Source organism: Scyliorhinus torazame, chromosome 19 (assembly GCF_047496885.1).
Source record: "Scyliorhinus torazame isolate Kashiwa2021f chromosome 19, sScyTor2.1, whole genome shotgun sequence".
Taxonomy (NCBI): domain Eukaryota; kingdom Metazoa; phylum Chordata; class Chondrichthyes; order Carcharhiniformes; family Scyliorhinidae; genus Scyliorhinus; species Scyliorhinus torazame.
This window is the reverse complement of record NC_092725.1, coordinates 44,240,707-44,264,313: the sequence shown is the minus strand read 5'-3', so window position 1 is coordinate 44,264,313 and position 23,607 is coordinate 44,240,707. Positions and strand designations below refer to the sequence as shown.

The window sequence follows — 23,607 nt, the reverse complement described above, 5'->3', positions numbered from 1 at the left end:
AGAGAGAGAGAGAGACCCGGGGAGAGAGAGAGAGAGAGAGACCCGGGGGAGAGAGAGAGAGAGAGAGACCCAAGGGGCGAGAGAGACCCGGGGGGAGAGAGAGAGAGAGACCTGGGGGAGAGAGAGAGAGAGACCTGGGGGGAGAGAGAGAGAGAGACCCGGGGGGAGAGAGAGAGAGAGACCCGGGGGGAGAGAGAGAGAGAGAGAGAGACCCGGGGGGGGGGGGGGGTGGCGGGGAGACAGACCCGGGTGGGGGGGAGGAGAGACCCAGGGGAGGCGACAGAGAGAGACCCGGGGGAGAGAGAGACCCAGGGGGAGAGAGAGGGAGAGACCCGGGGGGGGGGGAGAGGAGAGAGAGACCCGGGGGGGTGGGGGAGGAGAGAGAGACCCGGGGGGGGGTAGAGAGAGACCCGGGGGTGGGGGGTAGAGAGAGACCCGGGGGTGGGGGGTAGAGAGAGACCCGGGGGGGGGGGGGTGGAGCGAGAGACCCCCGGGGGGGGGGGGGGGGGGGGGTGGGAGTGAGACCCGGGGGGGGGGGGGAAGAGAGAGACCCGGGAGGGAGGGGAGGGGAGGAGAGAGACCCGGGGGGGGGGGGGGGGAGGAGAGAGAGACCGGGGGGGGGGAGGAGAGAGAGACCCGGGGGGGGAGGAGAGAGAGACCCGGGGGGGGAGGAGAGAGAGACCCGGGGGGGGGAGGAGAGAGAGACCCGGGGGGGGGGGTAGAGAGAGACCCGGGGGAGGGGGGTAGAGAGAGAGACCCCGGGGGGGGGGGGGGAAAGAGAGAGACCCGGGAGGGAGGGGAGGGAGGAGAGAGCCCGGGGGGGGGGGGGGGGAGTAGGAGGAGAGAGACCCGGGGGGGGAGGAAGAGAGAGACCCGGGGGGGGCGAGGGGGGGAGTAGGAGACAGTCCTGCATTGTGTGAAGGGGTTGTCCATGGCCGATGGTCACTCTGTTGTCTGTGCGGCAAGAAAGTGGCATCTGCCACCCATTGGTGCAGTTTAGTTACAGTGTCACCCTATCAGTGACATTGTTCAGTGAGTATACATTTCTGTTCACACTTCTTTGTTTCACTGTCTAGGTTGGTCTGCTGAATCATGGCATCGGCAGTGGAGCGAATGGATGAGCTGGTTCGGGAGTACCTCCTCTTTCGAGAATTGAGCAGTACGCTCAAAACATTTGACACTGAAATCAGGACGGACAAGGAGAAAGGATTTCGAGTGAGTTGCAGGAAACTCTGGCAAGCCTGGTGTTAAAGACCAGAGTTTGAGTTGCTTTCTGACTGAGTTGCTATAAAATGAAGGCAAATTGGAGACCATCTTCTCTCTGGTTTCATTGCCTTGGTTGGGCAAAGAATTGGCAGATGGAGTATTAAGTGGGAACATGAGAGAAGTATTGTTAGAATTGTACAGATTGTTGGTGAGACTACACCTGTAGCATTGTGTCCAGCTTTACTCTCCTTATTTAAAGAGGAATATACTTGCATTCGAGGCAGTTCAGAGAAGGTTGCCTGGATTAATTCTGGGATGAGGGACTTAAAAGGGTAAGAAAGTTGCACTTGCATTCATTGGAATTTCGAAGAATGAGAGGTAATCTTATTGAAACAACTAAAATCTGAGGGGGCTTGATGGGATGATGCTGGTCGGATATTTCCCCTCGTGGGAGAATCTATAACAAAGGCAGACTTTCAGAAATGAAGATGGTATTCAGTTGAGGACATACTCTGCCATGCTGTGTTAAGTCTATGTTATTACAATTAAGCAGTTCTCCCATGAAGCTTTAACTGGTAATGTGAGCTGTGTGAATGATATTAACCATGGAAACTGTTTTGGAGAATTCACAGTAGTAAAAGATCATCTGCATCGTACACAAATCCTAATGATTTAAAAAGCTGACTTTTGCGATGCTAATGATTGAATGATCTTTATATTTTTTCACAGGTTGATAAAATTGTAGAACAGCTGCAGCATTTGATTCAGAGTTACGACCTCAATGGACTGCGTGAATACTGGGGTTATCTGGATCAGCGCCTGTTCAGCAGGCTGGAGGATGCTTATAGACACACAGTCAACAAGCTGAAAACCAGCCTTTACCGTTACTATCTGGTCCACACTATTCAGGTACTCGTTCTGTATTCTACATGACACAGGAGTGTTTGATGCGTTAGTATAGGCATTTTACTCTGTATCTAACCTGTGCTGTACCTGTCCTGGGAGCATTTTTAATAATATAGAGGGAGCTTTACTCTGTACCTGAAACTGTACTGTACCTGTCCTGGGAGTGTTTGATGGGGACAGTGTAGAGGAAGCTTTACTCTGTATCTAACCCCGTGCTTTAACTGTCCTGGGAGTGTTTGATGGGGACAAGAGGTTTATTCTGCAGCTTTACCAGATTAGATAGTTCGTAAAGCTGCACGAGGTGAATTCGGTGAATGCAGTACTTATTTCATTCAATGCTGGTGTCAGCTGAAATAAGATGCATTCGCAACCTCCTTTGCACTTCAGGAAATATCAGTGTCTTTCTCTGCAGTTGGTTGTAGAGGTCGCCCCAGACCTCCGATCCTGCTGCAGTGACCATTCAACATTCTGGACAATGAATGTTGATTAATTAATTAATTGATCGTGTGGATTCCATACCAATTGATCTTGATTTGTTTCCTGATTTCAATCCAATTATTCCAACAAATCCCCTGGATTGTAATCAGGAACACTTTCATATTTCCCTTCTTGAGTCCAGAGGTCTCTAGATTTTGCCCTGTCTGGGATCAGTTAATTCAGGATAGACCTGAATGATCGTCCTGGTCAGCATGTTAGTTTTACCCCCATCTCAGCGATTTGTAGGGAATGGGGATTTTATAGAGGCTTTTCAAACGTGTCTTAAAATAACATTTCAGGTTTGTAAAGTAGAACTTGGGGAAGGAAGGAGCATAATTTTTCCATTTCCTTTTTCTTGCAGTCTAATAAAATTGACAAAGCCCAGGAATTCTTCCAGAAGCAGGCCCTGGAATTACAGAACCAGCCGGAATGGAAAGAATGGTTTATTCTTCCCTTCATTCCAAATCCAGATCAGAACCTGGTGTTCGCCACTTACTTCTCCAAGCAATGGGCAGAGACTTTCCTGGTGTCATTGCACAACTTCCTGAGTGTGCTCTTCCAGTGCATGCATATCCTTTTTGTCATATGGATCTGCTATCTGCACTTCCGTTTTCACTTGTTCCACTTGTCACCAAAACCGAAGGGGAGTAACTTCATAGCTCTCAGCAGATTGATAATTGAGGTAAAGTAACAGATTTAGACTTGCTACTAATTTCAATCCCTTATCAATCCTTTCTGTTCTGCCTCAATCCTTTGTGGTCTTTTCAAAATCTAGTATCCCCCCCCATCTGTCAGATTTATTCTTTTGTCATGTTTGACTTAGTTTAAAAACCCAGCCATAATTTTCCGCCCAGTGTCTTCCGCAGTGTCTGGCAAATAAAGATCACATTAGAAAGGTGCAGTGTTACACGCCCTTCAATAAAATGATTTACAGTGGCCGGAGAAAGTTAAAGATCCTGGCTATCAGATACATAACTCTTAAAATGTGCATGAACAGCATCGTGAAGCGATCACTAGAACAAATAGGGTTGTGGCATGCATATAAAATTGAGAATCGGGGAAAGCTCTCCACTGGCTTAAGTCACAGCTGAAACAAAGGTAGTTGTGATTGTTGGTGACCAATTATCTGAGCCCCAGGACATCACTGCAGGAGTTCCTCAGGCAGTGTTCTAGGGCCAACCACCTTCAGCTGCTTCATCAATGACCTCCCTGTATCATAAGATCAGAAGGGGCTGAGGAAATGAATTCATACTTTGCTTCTGTCTGCAAAAAGGAAGACATGAATAATGTACTAGAAGTTCTGAGATACACAATTTTTAGGGAGGAGCTGAAGGAAATTAGTATTAATACTAATAATAGTATTAGTATTAATAAAAAAATGATTTGGGGGCAATTAATGAAATTGAAGGTGGACAAATTTCCTGGGTCTGATAATCTTCATCCCAGAGTACTTAAGGAAGTACCGAGATAGAACAGATCCATTGGTGGTCATTTTCCAAAATACTTTGGAGGTTCTCCGGAATGGTTCCTACAGATTGGAGGTTAGCAAAAGTATTCCTGTTCACAAAGAGAGGTAGACCCGTGAGCCTAACTTCGATAGCAGTCAACAATCAACGATTTCATAGCACAGTATTTGGAATGCAGTGGTGTAATCAGGCAAAGTCAGCATGGATTTGTGAAAGGAAAATTATGCTTGGCAAATCTACTAGAATTCTTTGAAGATGTAACTAGTCGAGTTGACCAGGGAGAACTGGTGGATATGGTTTATTTAGATTTTTAGAAGGCTCACGGCAAGATCACACATCAGATTAATATATAAAGTTAAAGCACGTGGGATTACGGGTAGTGTCTTGAGATGAATAAAAAGCTGGTTAGCAGACAGAAAGCAAAAAGTTGGAATAAATGGGTCTTTTTCTGATTGGCATGCAGGGACTAGTGGGGTACCGCAGGGATCTGTGCAAAGACCCCAACTGTTCACATATATTAATGATTTGGGCGAGGGAACTAAATGTATTATCTCCAAATTTACAGATGATACAAAGTTGGGTGGGAGGGTGAGCTGTGAGGAGAATGCAGAGATGCTTCAGCGGAATTTGAGTGAGTGGCAATACATGGCAGATGCAGTACAATAAATAAATGTGAGCTTATCTGCTTCGGTGGCAAAAATAGGAAGGCAGACTATTTGAACGGGTGTAAATGGAGGGAGGTGGATACTCAGCGTGACCTTGGTGTCCTTGTGCATCAGTCACTGAAAGTAAGCGCGCAGGTACAACAGGCAATAAAGAAAGCAAATGGTATGTTCGCCTTCATAGCGAGAGGATTGGAGTATAGGAATAGAGACATTTTACTGTAATTGTATAAGGTATTGGTGAGGTCACACCTGGAGTACTGTGTACAGTTTTGGTGTCCTTATCTGAGGAAGGATGTTCTTCTTATGGAGGGAGTGCAGCGAAGGTTTACCAGGTTGATTCCTGGGATGGCGGGACTCCTATGAGGAGCGACTAAATCGTTTCGGGTTATATTGGAGTTTAGAAGAGTGAGAGGGGATCATTTAGAAACTTATTCTAACCTTCACCTGAGGAAGGAGCAGTGCTCCGAAAGCTAGTGTTTGAAACAAACCTGTTGGACTTTAACCTGCTGTTGTAAGACTTCTTACTGTGCTCACCCCAGTCCAACGCCGGCATCTCCACATCATGGCTAACAGGATTAGTCAAGGTGGATTGAGTTCCTGATGGTGGGAGAGTCCAGAACAAGGGGTCCTAGTTTGAGGACAAGGAGTAAACCTTTTAGGACTGAAGTGAGGAGAAATTTCTTTACCCCGAGAGTGGTGAATCTGTGGAATTCACTACCACAGAAAGTAGTTGAGACCAAAACGTGTAATTTCAAGAAGGAATGAGATATAGCTCTTGGGGCTGAAGGGATATGGTTGGGGTGGGGGGCAGAATCAAGGTATTGAACTTGATGATCAGCCATGATTGTAATGAATAGCAGAGCAGGCTTGTAGGGCCAACTGAGCCACCACTGCCTTGGGCAGGGATGTGGGACCACAGAGGGTATCACAACTTGACCTGATTCAGTCAGTTCCAGCTGGTCTTCCTGTACAGTGATCATAACAACTCTCACTGCTTCCTTCCCCTGTCCTGGACCAGCCGCCCTGGAACTGGTTGTGTTGCTTTACCTGGCATAGATCTTAGCTAACTCAAAAAGCCTGTGCCATTTGATTCTGGTACAAGCCAGATGACGTTTATTTTCCCCTTACTGGCACACTGCTTCATTGTGGAATAGGGGTGAACTCTGTCCTCCCTGCTTGGTCAGCTTCTTAACCTCAGCCTTGGGGACGCTAATGAAGGAAATTTCTGTGTGAACCAATCACTTGGACTCAGACTATGGAATGGAGTAACCAGAATCAGGGGTTCCCTTCTTGCCTAAGGCTGCTGCAGGATAGGTAAAGCCTTTGCAACACAGTAGCGTTTGAAAGCGTCCCGATTGTGCACCGAATTGATAAAGCAAATAGTGGAGATGAGTTAAATATGAGATGTTATGAAAGAAAGTCGAGAGGACTATTTCACTCCGAGTTCAAGAAGTACCGAATGTTACCAGGGAGAACATTGAGAACAAGAGGACATTTCTGCTCATCCAACCTCTACCTCCCCCTCTCTGCCACCTATTGTTTTGCTGTACATATTCAAACACGGGTTTACATTTGCAAGATAAAAATTTCTGGCTTTTGGAGTTAAACGCACCCATTACCTTGCCTTTCTGACAAATTATATCTTTAAGGAATGTGATAACTGCTTGTTCATCCCAACAGAAACCAAGCTTGATAATACTTTCAAGGGGGAGGTCTCCCTCAGTCTTGGTGTTATCCGCTTCTCTTTATGACCCTCTGAAAACCTCTGAAGCATTTGGCCACCCATCTTCATATTTCTTGGGTGTGAATTTTTGTCTGATTATGTTTCTATAGCTAGCATTTTTTTCTGCTTTAAAATTAAGTTGGTGGATTTGAGTTGCTCTCTTTATACCTGGAATCTGCTAAAGGTAAATCTAAACCAGTCATTTCGAACAGCGTTTGTAAAACTTTGATACGGAAAAGTTTGTGCTCATGTTCTGTTAGTACGGACTTCATCCTGTATTAATGTGCTTAACTTCATTGAATGCTGAAATGCTATGGTTACTTTGGTGATTTGATATAAATGCATTGGTCCACAATCTTAATGGAAGGTAAATCAAGGGGAAACTAATATATTTACCAACTTGAAGTTGAATGATGCCGCCCAATTCAAGTGGACTAGAAGCATTTGCCTACTAGAATCATAGAAGAATCATAGAAGTTTACAGCATGGAAACAGGCCCTTCAGCCCAACCAGTCCATGCCGCCCAGTTTTTACCATTAGGCTAGTCCCAGTTGCCCGCACTTGGCCCATAACCCTCTATACCCATCTTACCCATGTAACTATCTAAATGCTTTTTAAAAGACACAATTGTACCCGCCTCTACTACTACCTCTGGCAGCACATTCCAGACACTCACTACCTTCTGAGTGAAGAAATTGCCCCTCTGGGCCCTTCTGAATCTCCCCTCTCACCTTAAACCTATGCCCTCTAGTTTTAGACTCCCCTACCTTTGGGAAAAGATGTTGACTATCTACCTTATCCATGACCCTCATTATTTTATAGATCTCTATAAGATCACCCCTAAGCCTCCTACGCTCCAGGGAAAAAAGTCCCAGTCTATCCAGCCTCTCCTTATAACTCAAACCATCAAGTCCCGGTAACATCCTAGTAAATCTTTTCTGCACTCTTTCTAGTTTAATAATATCCTTTCTATAATAGGGTGACCAGAACTGCACACAGTATTCCAAGTGTGGCCGTACCAATGTCTTGTACAACTTCAACAAGACGTCCTAACTCCTGTATTCAATGTTCTGACCAATGAAACCAAGCATGCCGAATGCCTTCTTCACCACCCTGTCCACCTGCGACTCCACCTTCAAGGAGCTATGAACCTGTACTCCTAGATCTCTTTGTTCTATAACTCTCCCCAACGCCATACCATTAACTGAGTAGGTCCTGGCCTGATTCGATCTGCCAAAATGCATCACCTCACATTTATCTAAATTAAACTCCATCTGCCATTCGTCGGCCCACTGGCCTAATTGATCAAGATCCCGTTGCAATCCTAGATAACCTTCTTCACTATCCACTGTGCCACCAATCTTGGTGTCATCTGCAAACTTACTAACCATGCCTCCTAAATTCTCATCCAAATCATTAATATAAATCACAAATAACAGTGGACCTGTTGATTCCCAAATTTCTTTCTCTGTCAGTCTGGCCTCAATAAAAGTTGAGATGGATTCGCACGTAAAAAGAAGTTATTTATTTAGCTTGCAAGCTTGATTCATTTCATAGAAACATAAGAGACATCCAGTCTCCTATATCCCAGAAAGCGAATGAACAAAGAAACAAAGGGATCTCTGCAAATCAATTCAAATGGTATCAAGTTTCACATACTCGATGCCCATAGGTCAGCCTATATCCCTCCTGACCTGTTTGATCTATTCTGATTGGCTCACTTCCAATCCCTTTCTCTGGCCCCTATCAATGCAGCATCACTCTCATAGACACACCTCTTCCTGCTTTTTCCATGCGGTCTCAAATCCCTTTGTCCCTAACTGCCAGAATCAAAGTGGCTTATTTCTACATTACGTTAACTAGTATCTCTAAAGTAACTATTTTATATCACATTCGTCATTCCCTCCTTTTATCATTCCATGATAACCGAACTATCCAATCCATAGCTACGGTTCCTCATCTAAAAGATCCGTCGCTGCATTTCCAATTCCTGTCTTAGCCCCCCTTCATCTGCCTCACCCTCATGGATTTTAACAGTTAAATTTTTTTTTTCGGTGATTGGGGCGGTGATCTGATCCAGTGCGCCCCGCATTCTACCCATCACACATTTAAGGATGGCCAGGCCCACAAAGATGCAGCCGATAGCTACCACTAGATACATGGCCATATTTATCAACCAGTCCTTCCATCCTCCAAATCCCCAGTTACCCCAAGAGCCAGGATCCTGCATCCCGTCCAAGTGATCCCGTATGCGATCCATAAATTTAGTGATGTTAGCGGTCAAGTCCTGAACTCCCATGATACACTTGCCCTGTACTATGGCGCATACCCCACCCTCACGGGCCAGAAGATAGTCAAGAGCATACCGGTTCTGCATTGCAAACAACCGTAGCTGAGACAACTCCTTGGTTATTGCCCCGAGGGCTCCCAAGGTTTCATTTCCCAAGATGGTAAGGCCGCAAATAAAATAATTCCGATCACTGACAGCCAAGGAACCCCCCACACCTCCCAGTTTATCCAACTTTGAAATGCCATTCGGGCCGCCCAGCAATGCGGAAAGCCCTAGTCCCAACAGTGATATGAGAGACATTCGCCCAGCCACAGAGGAGCTGGAGGCCGGCGTTCAATGGAACGCAAGTGGTGTTGTAACAAACGCATTGGCCAGACGCCTGGGTGATATGGCACCTCCTGTCCGTACAGGTGGGAAACAGACATGTTATATTTGTGTCCACCTATACCAGCAAACAGCCATATCCTTCACTGCTGAAGCAATTCTCGTACGACCGGGAATCCCTATTGGGAGTGAAGTGGCTAGGTATGTGCGCCCTCCACCGTCGCAGCCTATCGTACTGTGAATGGGAATTATCCCGAGGAAGGGGAAGGCAAATAGCCGGTGGTGCTGAACCCGGATCGTAAGGAAGAGTGACCTGATCGGGCAGTGGTTCGGAATGCTGACAATGAACCACCGTTCGGGGAGTGCCCCAAAGCGGTGAAACAGAAAATAACCTAGACACCGCTGCGGGGTTTGGGTAGCAGACAACCCGTCCCTGGCCATACAAGCGGTGGTAAATCTGGTAGAAGAGATTCATACAACCCGGGTTTTCCTCAGTTTGGCCTTTAATTAACTTAAGTGTATCTCCCGGTAACCTACGTTCTAGCTGTACTTCCCTTCTCATACGCCCCGTCCTCTCTCTAGTCCCTTTCTCTTTCTCATAGCCTCTTCCTACACTCTTCTGACAGCCTGATTTTACCTTTATTGTACCACTCTTAACACATCCAAAATCAAATTTACATGTATTCCAAAAACAAGGCAATGTCCATATAATGTTCCCTTCCCATCGCCGGGACCGGTGCAACTGCTTCATGACTCCTGCATTCTCCTTAACTTTGATGACCTTCCATGAGTCGATACCATGTCCTCGTATATGGGGGCAGCGAAGAACATCACCTTTGCATAGGTGATGTATCCTTGTAGATTGGTTGGGGCTACACAGATACATAATATTCCCCTTTTCCATGTCCATCGCCAATAACACGCCAAGCGAAGTGAGGCCAAATATCAGACAGATGATGCGTAGCCACTCCATCATGCTCCACACCTGTAAAATAGCACTGGAGAAGGGAGGCAGGTTAGTATCCGACCTTTTACAGTAGTGGAGATGGACTCAATTTACAGTGATGTAGGTGGACCCAAGCACTTCGCCCCTCCACTTTAACTGCTGTGGGGGTGGTAAGGAGAACTTGGAAGGGCCCGTCCCATCGCGGCTCCGACCCCTTCCTAGTCCAATTTTTGACCATGACATAACTACCGGGCTGGACTGAAAGTGAGCTAGGTACTGGGGGCAATGGCTGGTGAGCCGCGCGGACCTGGCCATGGAGTTCCTTGAGCACTTGCGTGAGGGCTAGAACATAGGCGGTCATTTCTTCAGTCATCTGATGAAACTGAACCAGTCTGGGAACCTGCAGGCTCCAGGGAGTTCTAAGAGGCCTGCCATAAAGAATCTCGGCGGGAGAGAGCCGGGCCGGTCCCGCAGGTGTAACCCGCAGCTGGAAGAGGGCAACTGGGAGCAACTTAAGCCATGTCAGTCCCGTGTCTGCTCTTAATTTAGCCAATTTAGTTTTGAGGGTCTGATTGTGTCTCTCAACCAACCCGGCCGCCTGCGGTCTGTAAGCACAGTGTAACTGCTGGCGTATGCCCAACTGGGAGCAAAACTCCTTGTTAATTTGTCCAATAAAATGAGGCCCATTATCAGAACTTAACTGAGCTGGTATACCGTACCGGGGAATGATTTCCCTCATCAAGACTTTAACCACAGTAGCAGCTTTATTATCGATAGTCGGATACGCCTCGACCCATCTGCTGAACACATCCACAATGACCAAAACATATTTGTAACATTGACACCTTTCCAACTCAATGTAATCCATTTGGAGCGTCTCAAAGGGACCACTGGGCAACGGGGTTTGCCCCTTCCCACAAGGGATACCTTTTCCGGTGTTATATTGCTGACAAATCAAACACCGATTACTGATACTTTGGGCCAACCCCTGCATTTTAGGGTGCCACCAAGTGTCCAGCAACAAATCACTAGTCCCTCGAGCCCCACAATGAGTTGCAAAGTGTACACATTCAATGACCCATAAAGCCAGCACATCAGACATACAAGTCTGATGTGCAGGCGTGGTCCATAAAGAGGAAACAGAATCATATGTACAACCTAACCGTTTCCACATTTGTTTATCACTCTCAGGAGCGTCCTCCTGTAACCTTATGACGTCTTGGATGGTTGGCATTGACTTGTCAGAAGCAGACATATTTATAGTAGATCGTTTAGTCTGACTTAACATCTTAGGCACCATCACTTGCTGAATTTGCGCGGCTGTTCGCGCTGCACGATCTGCTCGTTCATTACCAACGTCAACTGGGGTTGTACCATTCGTGTGGGCAGCGCATTTAATAACGGAAATCTGCGCTGGCATAAGGAGGGCCTGCAGTAGGTCATTAACTAAACCCCGGTGGGATATTTGACCACACATAATCATGTCAGGTTGTTCTGACGAAATGTCACTCAAATCGCCCCTTATTGTGGTAGTTTCCTGAATCAAGGCTAAACATTCTTGACCAGGCGCGTCCTCATGGACAGGGGGACCGCTAAGAAAACAGGCTGGATTGATAGTGGTACAGTATTTAAATGTCAGACGTGGATTGTTCAAAAGGTATATCTCATACCTATTCTGACGAGCTGCGGTAAGATGCTGACCATTCGCCCCATATCCCTGGCATGGTACTGGTCATGGACCTGACGTGTAATATGAGGGCTTACCAAAGCTGACTGTGGCCATAAATGTGGTGATATTGTAACAAAATCGGCTGTACCTTCTTTTCCTATGACTGTGGCTGTAACCTTGACTGGCCATTCGGTCTCAAGTAATGGCCGGTATTTGTCCTCCAACTCCCTGTTTCGTCCAGTTCTGTCATAGGCCAGGGTAACGTGATGCAGTGACTGTTCAACGTCTAACGTCCACCACTGGGGGGTGATAGAAATATAGCACTGTTGTCTCATTCTCCTCTTCGCTGATCCACCCACCCAAAGTCACTATATTGGGGCTCCTGCTGGTAAACTACCATTTCTGCCGCTTGTTGGGGTCGCAGATCATCCTTTTTCATTACATACTCAGTCTTAACCTTTGTAACTGAGCCTCCTTCTTGGCCTACACCCTCCTTCCAATAAAATCTGACTGCCCTTGCCATCTGGGAAGGGTCGTTCTCTGTCCAATTCATGTTATTACATTTCACAGCAGTAACCACAGAAGGTGGTAGGCAATGCATTAACATAGCACAGTATTGAGGGGAATTCTGACCATTTTGATACAGCAAATCGCCTGACTGCCCCCGGTAGATTTCATTAAAACGCTCCAGAAATTCCTCTGGCTCTTCAGTCTTCCTAGATTTTAGGTCTAAGATAACAGAAAGATTTATGGGCCTTTGAAATGTGCTATTCAACGCATTCAAGATCTGTGTCCTTCTTTTCTCTATTTGCTCTTTTTTTTTTTAAACTTAAAAATGTTTGAAAATTCAAATTGAATTACTGCAACTTGCAAGCTTAGCTCTGATCGCAACTCAGAACTAAATTTACAATTTGCTTAACACAAACTTGTATAACATTTACAACTTAATTATTTCTTTATCTTAACAATTTTTCTTTTAACAAGTTTTTTTTCTTTTACATACACATAAGTATTAGCAAAATCAACTATCATCTCCAGATTGACACTTTTTAAAATGGTGTCCATTATCTTCTTTAAGTTTCTATTAATCTCCAGATAAAATGAGATAAACCTTATTTCAAGCAAGTAAAACTTAAGATTCTGGCAATTTCAATCAATTGCTTTCGAAAATAATAACTTTTATCAAAGAGGTGGAGAAACCCACTGGTTTCCTTTAATTAATTCAAACGTAACTTTGCTGGTGTTCACTGACTCAAAGGAAAGGTATCCGATTACACTACAGGCTGCTGCTGTTATCTCAAAGCCTGAGTGAGAAGCACTGTCTGTTTTCAACTTCGCCTGCTGCTGTTAACCCTTTGAGAGACTTCTGCTTCAACCAATATGCAGCATTCCCCACAATCTCAACTAGACCTCGGAACTGCGTTTTTCGCCAATACAGTCCAAGGAGACAATTTTAGCTTAATCAACTATATATTTAAAACACTCACACATAGAGTTGAACCATCTTCAGATTTAAAAACAGTTATACTGGACTGAACCTTCATCTACTGAAGTCACATCAGCCCCTGAACCCATATAATAGACTGAACCTTCATTACTGAAGTCACATCAGCCTCTGAACCCTTATACTTGGAATTGAATCATCATTTGAGATGTCCCATCAACCCAAAACCCTAACCCAAGCCGAAACAACAATATGAAATCCCATCAATTAAATTGCTAATCCCCAGACTGACCTGTGGTTTCGTCGAGGCGGTCTTTCTGTGCCAACCGCGAGTGACCAGACTAATCAGACGATAAGAAGAGGGGAACAATCAATGCGCGGTTGTTTTCCAGTTCTACATTGAGGGCCCTTTGTTCCCCATCCTCCTGTTCATAATCAGTCTAATTCTGATTTCGCAGTTGGATCAGGACCGCCCTGAGAAATCCCGGGTTTCGGCACCAAATGTTGATTCCCAAATTTCTTTCTCTGTCAGTCTGGCCTCAATAAAAGTTGAGATGGATTCGCACGTAAAAAGAAGTTATTTATTTAGCTTGCAAGCTTGACTCATTTCATAGAAACATAAGAGACTTCCAGTCTCCTATATCCCAGAAAGCGAATGAACAAAGAAACAAAGGGATCTCTGCAAATCAATTCAAATGGTATCAAGTTTCACATACTCGACGCCCATAGGTCAGCCTATATCCCTCCTGACCTGTTTGATCTATTCTGATTGGCTCACTTCCAATCCCTTTCTCTGGCCCCTATCAATGCAGCATCACTCTCATAGACACACCTCTTCCTGCTTTTTCCATGCGGTCTCAAATCCCTTTGTCCCTAACTGCCAGAATCAAAGTGGCTTATTTCTACATTACATTAACTAGTATCTCTAAAGTAACTATTTTATATCACATTCGTCAGACCCAGCACCGATCCCTGAGGCACACCACTGGTCACAGGCCTCCAGTTTGAAAAACAACCCTCGACAACCACCCTCTGTCTTCTGTCATCCAGCCAATTTTGAATCCAATTGGCAACCTCACCCTGGATCCCGTGAGCTTTAACCTTCTGCGACAACCTACCATGCGGTACCTTGTCAAAGGCTTTGCTAAAGTCCATGTAGACAACGTCTACTGCACTGCCCTCATCTACCTTCTTGGTCACCCCTTCAAAAAACTGTCAGAAAATCTTCTAGTCCCTCATACTGAGTGACTTTGCCATTTTGCCCTGTAATATTCCTTGTCAGAAAATAATTTCAGACTTTTTGTCTTCATCCCTTTTATCCCGAAGTGTCGACCCACTGTCAGTGCATGGATCTTAGTCTTGTGCTTTCTGTCTCCCAGTATTCCCGTGCTAGGGACCTTGATGTTCACTCTTTATTTCAGAAGTGAATAGACTGAACAGTTGGAGCAGATGAATTGTGAATAAATCAAACAACAGTCCAGCACAGGAACAGACCCTTTGGCCCTGCAAACCTGCACCGATCATGATGCCTTACAAAACTAAAACCTTCTGCACTTCCGGGGTCTGTATCCCTCTATTCCCATCCTATTCATGTATTCGTCAAGATGCCTCTGAAACGCCACTATCGTATCTGGTTCCACCACCTCCCCAGGCAGCTTGTTCTAGGCACTCACCACCATCTGTGTAAAAAAAACTTGCCTTGCAGTTCTCCTCGAAACTTTCCCCCTTGCACCTTAAACCTATGTCCCCAATTGCTTCACAGTGCCAGGGTCCCAGGTTCCACCCTGGGGAAAAAGAATCTGACTATTCGCTCTGTTCATGCCACTCATAATTTTGTAAACCTTGATCAGGTTGCCCCTCAACCTTCGTTGTCCCAGTGAAAATAATCCGAGTTTATCCAACCTCTCATTGCTAATGCCCTCCAGACAAGGCAACATTCTGGTAAACCTCTGTACCCTTTTCAAAGCATCCACATCCTTCTGGGAGTATGGCAGCAAGAATTGTACGCAATATTGTAAATGTGGCTTAACCAAAGTTCTCTACAGCTGCAGCATGACTTGCCAATTGTTATACTCAGTGCCCCGACCAAAGAAGGCAAGCATGCCGTAAGCCATCTTGACTGCCTTATCCACCTGTGTTGCCACTTCTAGTGATCTGTGGACCTGTAAGCCGAGATCTCTCTTGTCTGTCAATACTCCTAAGGGTTCTGTCATTTACTGTATAATTCCCACCTATATTAGACCTTTCAAAATGCATTACCTCTCATTTGTCTGGATTAAACTCCATCCACCTCCAACCAATCTATAGCCTACTGTATCCTCTGACAATCTTCATGATCCGCAACTCCACCGATCTTTGTGTCGTCCACAAACTTACTAATCAGACTAACTACATTTTCCTCCAAATCATTTGTATATACAATGAACAACAAAATTCCCAGCACTGATCCCTGTGGAACACCGCTAGTCACTACCCTCCATTCAGAAAAGCACCCTTCCACTGCTACCCTCTGTCTTCTATGATCGAGCCAATTGTATATCCATCTTGCCAGCTCACCTGTGATCCCATGTGACTTCACCAGTCTGCCATGAGGGACCTTGTCAAAGGCCTTACTGAAGTCCATGTAGACAACATCCACTGTCCTACTTTCATCAATCATCTTCGTCACTTCCTCAAAAAATACGATCAAGTTAGTGAGACATGACTTCCCTTTCACAAAACCATGCTGGCTATCGCTAATAAGTCCATTTGTTTCCAAATGTGAGTAAATCCTATCTCTAAGAATCTTTTCCGATAATTTCCCTACCACTGACATAAGGCTCACCGGCCTATAATTTCTTGGATTATCCATTCTTCTCTTCCCTGAAACAAGGAACAACATTGGCTATTCTCCAGTCGCCTGGGACCTCGCCTATAACCAATAAGGATACAAAGATTTCTGTCATGGCCCCAGCAATTTCCTCCCTTGCCTCACTAAGTATTCTGTGGTTGATCCTATCAGACCCTGGGGACTTATCCACCTTAATGCTTTTTAAGATGCGCAATACCATCTCCTTTTGAAATCAATATGACCCAGAATATCTACACGCCCTTTGCTGGACTCATCATCCACCAAGTTATTCCCTTTGGTGAATACTGATACAAAGTGCTAATTTAGTACCTCGCCCATTTTCTCTGGCTCCACTCATAAATTCATAGATTCCTCCTCTGCCCTTGAGTGGGCCAACTCATCCCCTGGCTACCCGCTTGCTCTTTGTATATGTATAAAATGCCTTGCGATTTTCCTTAATCTGTTTGCCAAAGAATTTTCATGACCCCTTTTAGCCCTCCACCTCCTTTCTTAAATTCCTTCCTACTTCTTTTATATTCTTCAAGCACTTTGCCTGTTCTCAGCCTTCTAGACCTCACGAATGCTTCCTTTTTCTTTTTGACTGTGCTCACAATATCCCTCTTTATCCAAGGTTCCCGAAACTTGCCGTACTTATCCTTCATCTTCACACAACATGCCAGTCCTGGATTCGAGTCAACTGCTGTTTGAAAGATTCCCACATGTCAAATATTGATTTACCCTCAAACAGCCACCCCCAATCTAAATTCTTCAGTTCCTGCCTAATATTGTTGTAATTAGCCTTCCCCAAATTAAGCAACTTCATCCGAGGACTACTCGTATCCTTATCCATGTGTACCTTAAAACTTAGGGAATTATAATAATCTTTATTGTCACAAGTAGGCTTACAACATTGCAATAAAGTTCCTGAATAAAGTCCCTAGTCGCCACATTCCGGCGCCAGTTTGGGTACACTGAGGGTGAATTCAGAATGTCTAAATTACCGAACAGTACGTCTTTCTGAACTTGTGGGAGGAAACCGGAGCACCCAGAGGAAACCCACACAGACACGGGAGAACTTGCAGACTCCGCACAGACAGTGATCCAACCCGCACAGACAGTGACCCAAGCCGGGAATCGAACCTGGGACCCTGGCGCTGTGAAGCAACAGTGCTAACCACTGTGCTACCATTAGGGTCACTGTTCTCGAAATGCTCCGCTACTGAAACTTTGACCACCTTGCCGGGATCATTCCCCAATACCAGATCCAGTTTGGCCCCTTTCCTAGTTGGACTATGTACATATTGCTTCAGGAAACCCTCCTGAATGCTCCTTACAAATTCTGCCCCATCCAAGCCTCTAGCACAAAGCGAGTCCCAGTCAAAAAGGGGAAGTTGAAATCACCCACAACAACCCTATTGCTTTTACATCTTTCCAAAATCTGTCTTGCTGCCTTTAGTCTCTCAGTTACTTCACCTGCAGACCTACTGCTCTGGTTCCCAACCCTTGCCGCACTAGTTTAAACCCTCCCGAGGAGCAAACCTCCAGACCATCCTTGGTATGCCTCCAGTTTAGGTGCAGTTTAGGTTATCAAAAAAGGTGCAGTGATGCCAGTTGAGGACTGCAAAAGCAGTCTGTAGATGACTGCTCCAAGTTGTATAAATAATGGCCTCCAATTATAGTAGATCTGACTCTGGTTTAGACCTGATGAAATTGATGTGTCTTGATTTATCCAATAGTTTTCCAAGAGGAGCCTCAGCACAAGACTGGCAGGAAACTGAGGTGACTCTGTAAAGGTGTGCAGATAGTTTCTGGAGCGAGGACTGACATTTCTCTTCAAGCTGCAGAAAGTTTTAAACATGACATTAAAGTGAGAATTGCAACGTTTTTTTTCTCTAACTTCTGTCACCTGTTCCTGTGTTGCTGAATTTTGATGCAGAGGTCCAGAGATGCTCCCAACTGCAGGAAGAAAATGATGTCTTAAAGCAAAAGGTAGTGTTTTATTTCAGTGAGACTGTTGGGATGGGGTGGGAGGGATTGGGGAGTGACCATCTCGCGGCTCAAGTGGAAACCCTTGTTCTGGGCTGGTGAGGCTGAGGTTGGGCCAGTCTGGATACTGCAGGATGGAAAGCCAAGGCGCAAGACTGTGATATTCACTGATATTCCCATGCAAGATTTTCTGGGAATTGCCATTTTTTTCCAGTTTCCCCATTTGTGCTTCATTCTCAGCTGTGTACTTTCAAAATGAGAGTTGCTTGTAAGCAGGCCGGTAATTCATTGTAGCCTTTGCCTTGCTGTGTATGCTCAGTTATCAGTGGAGGTGTGATGAATGCAAGAATTGCATTACAGTTGAGGGTTACATGCAGTGAGGGTTAAAAGTCTAGGTTAGTGTGTCTAACCCTAACCCTAATTTTTTAATTGTTTAAAAGGTTGGGAGCCAGGGGTCAATTAAGGCAACATAAGGTTGGGTTAATGCAGTTTTGATTTGATTAAGTGTGAAGTTAATTGAATTTCAGCTTGGTAAATTTATGTAGTTACTGGGTGGAGCTACGGTAGGCATTTTGCAGCAAAAAGTAGTTCAGATGAGTTCTAGATGAAGTTGTGAGCAGAAATCAAGTATTTTGCTCTTGCTGCAGTTTAAAGATATCTCTGTAGGCAGATTTGCAGTGTTTCCAAGCAGTTCAGAATGGTCTGATTAGAATGTGAGATGAAGCAGCTATTGAAGGAATACAGCCAGAGTTTCTGCATAGTTCAGACAGGATTCAGATCTTTTCTTTAAAACAGTGGCACAGATCTCTCGTTCTCAAAGAACATCTCTGTAAATCAGGTATTCCTGAGGGCTAACTGTATTGTTTCTACCACACTTGGAGTACAGTGTTCAATTCTGGTCACCACACTACCAGAAGGATGTGGAGGCTTTAGAGAGGGTGCATATGAGATATACCAGGATGTTGCCTGGTATGGAGGGCATTAGCTATGAGGAGAGGTTGAATAAACTTGGTTTGTTCTCACTGGAACATCGAGGTTGAGCGGCGACCTGATATAGGTCTACAAGATTGAGGGGCATAGACAGAGTTGATAGTCAGAGGCTTTTTTCCCAGGGTGGGGGGGGGGTCAATTGCTAGGGTGCATAGGTTTAAGGTGCGAGGGGCAAGGTTTAGAGGAGATGTTCGAGGCAAGTTTTTTACACACAGAGTAGTGGGTGCCTGGAACCTGCTGCCGGAGGAGGTGATGGAAGCGGGGACGATAGTGACGTTTAAGGGGCATCTTGACAAATACATGAATAGGTTGGGAATAGAGGGATACGGACCCCAGAAGTGCAGATGATTTTAGTTTAGACGGGCAGCATGGTTGGCACAGGCTTGGAGGGCCGAAGGGTCTGTTCCTGTGCTATACTTTTCTTTGTTCATTGTTTTGTTTTAACAGTGAATTGAGAACTGAGGTGGTTTGTTTTGTTGTTTAAATAAAGATAACAGTTGAGGGTTACTGTATTCACTGTATTAATTCGCATTGTTTAAAGGGTGATTGCAAGCTACTTTCTGTGTGATGTTATAGATATTTTTTAAACTGGTGTTAGTAATATACAATATCCCTATTTTGCATGAAATCACTCCTGGAGTGAGATATCCTTTCCTCACAGTCTTACAAAATTAAAATAAAGTATTGCGGTTTCTATACAGTATCTAGCCACTGTTGGAGTCTGGTCCGGGATTGTGATAGGTATGAGAATTGTTGAGGTTGTTTGTCAGGGTACTTGTTCTTTATGCTTCCCTACCTGTGTTTGTCAGAACACATTGGGGATGTGACAGAACTAGCTGTTATTCACAGGGTTGTCAGTTGTACTGTAAAGGATTTACAGTTCCGGTTTCTCAATGTTTCATGTTGTACCTCAGCTGTTTGCTCTGCAAGCACAGGCAAGAATGAAGAAAGAAGAAGAGCTGATTCACCATAAATTGCCCCCTTATATTCAAAACATGGACCGACTGGGAGATTCGGAATTGTGAGTACCGGTTCTGAAGATCAGCACTAAGATCAGTCCAAAGCATCATTCCACTGGATTGAATCCGGGGGCAATGACCTAATCCCCCAACATCCCTCCCCAGTCCCAACAAGCCAATCCCAATTGCTTTAAGAACAATACAAAATGTTATTAGAAACATTATTGATTCTCCTTCATGAACAAAGTGCATCACATTTCACTGAGATGGCAACTGCAATATAATAAATAAATACATCTACACTGTCCAAATTATTTAAATGGTTTCTTAGTAATTCTCTCCCTCTTGTTTGAAGATTTTGGCTCCTTGTTGTAGTTCAATTGCAGTGGGCATCAGATCAGGCGTCCAGTTTTGTCAAATCCTCAACCTCTCTCTGCACACACAGTTCCCAACTGGTGTCAGTGGGTCGCGACTGGAAATGAAAGTTGCCATTGTCCCAGATGAACATGCGCTACTTTCCCCTTTGAGGGAGAGAGCTGACGGGGTGGTGATTAAACCTGAGGATTGAGAATGTGGGCCTTCATGAATATTTTCAGCTGGCTCGGGAATTGAACCCATGCCATTGGCATCACTTCAGCACCACAAACCAGCCTTCTAGCCAACTGAGCTAACTGACCCTATTTACTTTTTGCTGAACCTTTACCTGAGGTCCAGGTGTGTGACAGCATGACTGGGACACCATGTAAAAAAGGATAGTATTGAATGGTGGGCACGAAAGTCAGGAGAAGAAGGATGGAGACTGGACAAATTCAGACATACAGTCAACATTGGTATTGACCAGTCATGGCGGGGTGATTGTAAGTTTCAGTTAAATCATAAATCGGACAATTCAACCAAGTTTGGTAGTCAAAGCTGGGACCTCATCCTGGGATTGACCACTTTTTTTTTTTTTGCTTCAATTTGTCTTACATCTTTAGTATGAGGTCAGCTTGCTCCTACATTTAGAATTTTCATGTTATAAGAATTCTGGGCCCCTTTGATCATATCTCTTCCTCATTTGCAGTAGGTATAGTTTCCATCCTAAGATCTGGCTGTGGGTAGGTCTCGTTCCAGGCCTGCTGTGGAAGGTCTGGAGTCAAGTCACTATGGTCTGATGTGCTTTTTTGGCATACTTTGATTTTGTTGTTTATTTCCAGAGACATGATGTCCAGCCAGCGGGCCTCATCACTGGCGTCCTCTCAGACCAAAACTGGATCATTTTTATCATTGTTCATCCTGCAAAGCAAGAAACCTCCAGGGAAGGGGCCAGTGCACTCAGGGTCCTTGCAGTTCTCTCAGAGTCCTGTGTCCTCTGGAAAGAGAGAGAGTCCCAACAACCAGGTATTGACGGTTTACACGAGCCCTATTTGCTGTTTGCGTTCTACAGTCCACATTACAGTCCTGTAATCAGGAGGTTCTTTCTTTCTATTGTTCAGACCACCAAAAGTAAAGAAGAGAGTTCAGCCTCCAAAGAGGGGAAAGTGCTAGTGAGCACAGCTGCTGACCCCAGCACAGTGTAGCAGCGACCACGTAAGGTACAAGACCATGAGAGAGACCCAAACTTGGTGCAGCATCGACAGAGGAAGGTACTGGACCATGCGAAAGAACGGAAGGAGCTCTTGTCCAAACATGCTGCCCAGGTAAGAGGCAGATTGATCTGAGGGAGGGTGGTCAGGATATCTGGACCTCTTCTGTAAAATACTTGCCAGAGGGATGTTTTGAAGAAATCTTGAACCCTGTTACAGCTTTGGTATGTTGTACTGCATTGCAGTCAGCAAGCTGTCCTCGGGCTGGGTTTAGGTGCAACTTCACAAAGGGTGATTCCACTTGGCTGTCTCACAATGAGAGTTCTGACAGCCTAAAACTGGTGTTCAGCATCCCAATACTCTTTACAAGTTAGCAGCACAATTGTGGAAGTTTTCTACTGATTTACAGAATGGTGTGATATCAGTTAATTAATTTATCACTAGTTGACATTTACAATGGAGCAATTAATTGATTCATATCAAACCTCCTCTTGAAGGTTCTGGTCCCATTGAGGTTCACGTTGACAGATTCACATAATCCTCTGTGAGCTATTTACATGCAAATCACCAACAAAGTGCCTATGTGCTATTCATAGAGAGCATTACAGCCAGATCTGATCCTGCATGGGTAAATCCTATTGGCTTGAGCAGTGATGAGAGTCAGTTTTGTCTGAATTTTACCTTAAGCACCAAAGCTAATTTTGTGAGGGCCACGCAGAATCCAGCACGAGTTTTAAGGATACAAAGTAATAACATTTATTTACAATAACATATATTTACAATAACATATATTTATAACAGCAGCAGCAACATCCCTTGCTGCACACTCCTTCCTGCTGTTTCCAAACTGGCCAGCTTTATTTATACTTCGAGTTTACTAATGGTTTCTCCGCCCCCCTCATTGGGGAAGCTCATACTCCCACAGGATTGTGGGATTGTCATTAGTCCCCAGCCAATGGTAAGTAGGCAGGTTATAACATCCCTCCCCCCCCCCCCCCCCCCAAAGTCCAAGGAATCCACCGAAGACCTTGGCGAAGGAGGGCGTCGGACTCGTTTTGCCGCAGGCCGGACACCATTTGCACGCGGCGCTGGATCAGCGTGTAACGAGACGGAGACCGGCGCTTCCGTGATGAACGGCGCAACGGTTGTACATCCACGGCCCGTGGACCCGAGGATTCCCCCTCTGATGCATCCTGTGTCTCCATCTCGGAGTCAGAGTCTTCTGCCTCCATCATGTCAGCGTCTCTATCTCCATTCGGTTCTGTAACGACCTGTGCAGGCTTCGAGTGAGGCACCAGTGGAAGATTGTGAGGACTACCTTCCCTTCTCTGGTCTCTGCGGCTGTAGAAATGAGCTCCGGGGGCGGGGAATCTTTTGCGGGGATAGTCTTCTGGACCGAACGTGATCTACATGTTTGCGCTGGAGACGACCCTGTGCTTGCACCTGGTAAGATATAGGGCCCGTTTGGCGAAAGATTACACCAGGAACCCACTGGGCACCACCAGCAAAATTCCGAACGAACACTGGGTCACCGGGCGCAAACTGCCGAATCAGCCGATGCCGAGAAAATCCCTGTCCCTGCCGTTCTTGTGTGCGGCGTACTTTTGAGCCAATGTCCGGGAAAACCATACTAAGGTGGGTGCGAAGTTTCCGGCCCATTAGGAGTTCTGCGGGAGCTACCCCAGTCACCGCATGAGGGGTGGTCCTATACATGAACAAAAAGTGAGCCAGTCTCGTGTCCATTGATCCGGAAGACTGCTTCTTTAGGCCTCTTTTGAATGTTTGCACTGCGCGCTCTGCCAACCCATTTGAAGCCGGGTGGTAAGGGGCTGTGCGGATATGGCGTATGCCGTTCATCTTCGTGAACCTCGCTCGTGAATGGAGTGCCGTTATCCGTGACCAGCACCTCGGGGAGGCCATGCGTACTAAACGACAAACGCATCTTTTCAATGGTTGCGCAGGACGTTGTCCCCTGCATCTTATGCACCTCTAGCCATTTAGACTGGGCGTCAATTAATAGAAGGAACATGGATCCTTGAAAAGGGCCTGCGAAATCTGCATGCAAGCGTGCCCAAGGCCGCCCTGGCCATTCCCAGTGATGTAGGGGCGCGGCCAGCGGAAGCTTCTGATGCTCCTGGCAAATGGAGCAGTTTTGGGCCAC

At 45.5% G+C, this 23,607-nt stretch overlaps 1 protein-coding gene across 1 annotated transcript; it reads left to right on the top strand.

The window, feature by feature from the left end:
• The first annotated feature begins 1,060 nt into the window (after positions 1 to 1,060).
• Positions 1,061 to 22,360, top strand: LOC140396103 (WD repeat-containing protein 91-like). The gene is made up of 7 exons (XM_072484216.1): positions 1,061 to 1,215; positions 1,936 to 2,115; positions 2,951 to 3,158; positions 17,853 to 17,935; positions 19,837 to 19,943; positions 21,078 to 21,261; positions 21,357 to 22,360. The coding sequence occupies exons 1-7, from the start codon at positions 1,093 to 1,095 to the stop codon at positions 21,438 to 21,440; spliced, it is 969 nt and encodes a 322-aa protein (XP_072340317.1). The 5' UTR covers positions 1,061 to 1,092; the 3' UTR covers positions 21,441 to 22,360.
• Positions 22,361 to 23,607: the final 1,247 nt, after the last annotated feature.

Bases quoted from the DNA above. Each gene is read 5' to 3' on its own strand.
- LOC140396103 (XM_072484216.1), top strand. From the start codon at position 1,093: ATGGCATCGGCAGTGGAGCGAATGGATGAGCTGGTTCGGGAGTACCTC. The intron at 3,159-17,852 runs ATATCCTTTTTG...AACTTCTGTCAC, and splicing joins TGTGCTCTTCCAGTGCATGC to CTGTTCCTGTGTTGCTGAAT. The intron at 17,936-19,836 runs GTAGTGTTTTAT...GTTGTACCTCAG, and splicing joins ATGATGTCTTAAAGCAAAAG to CTGTTTGCTCTGCAAGCACA.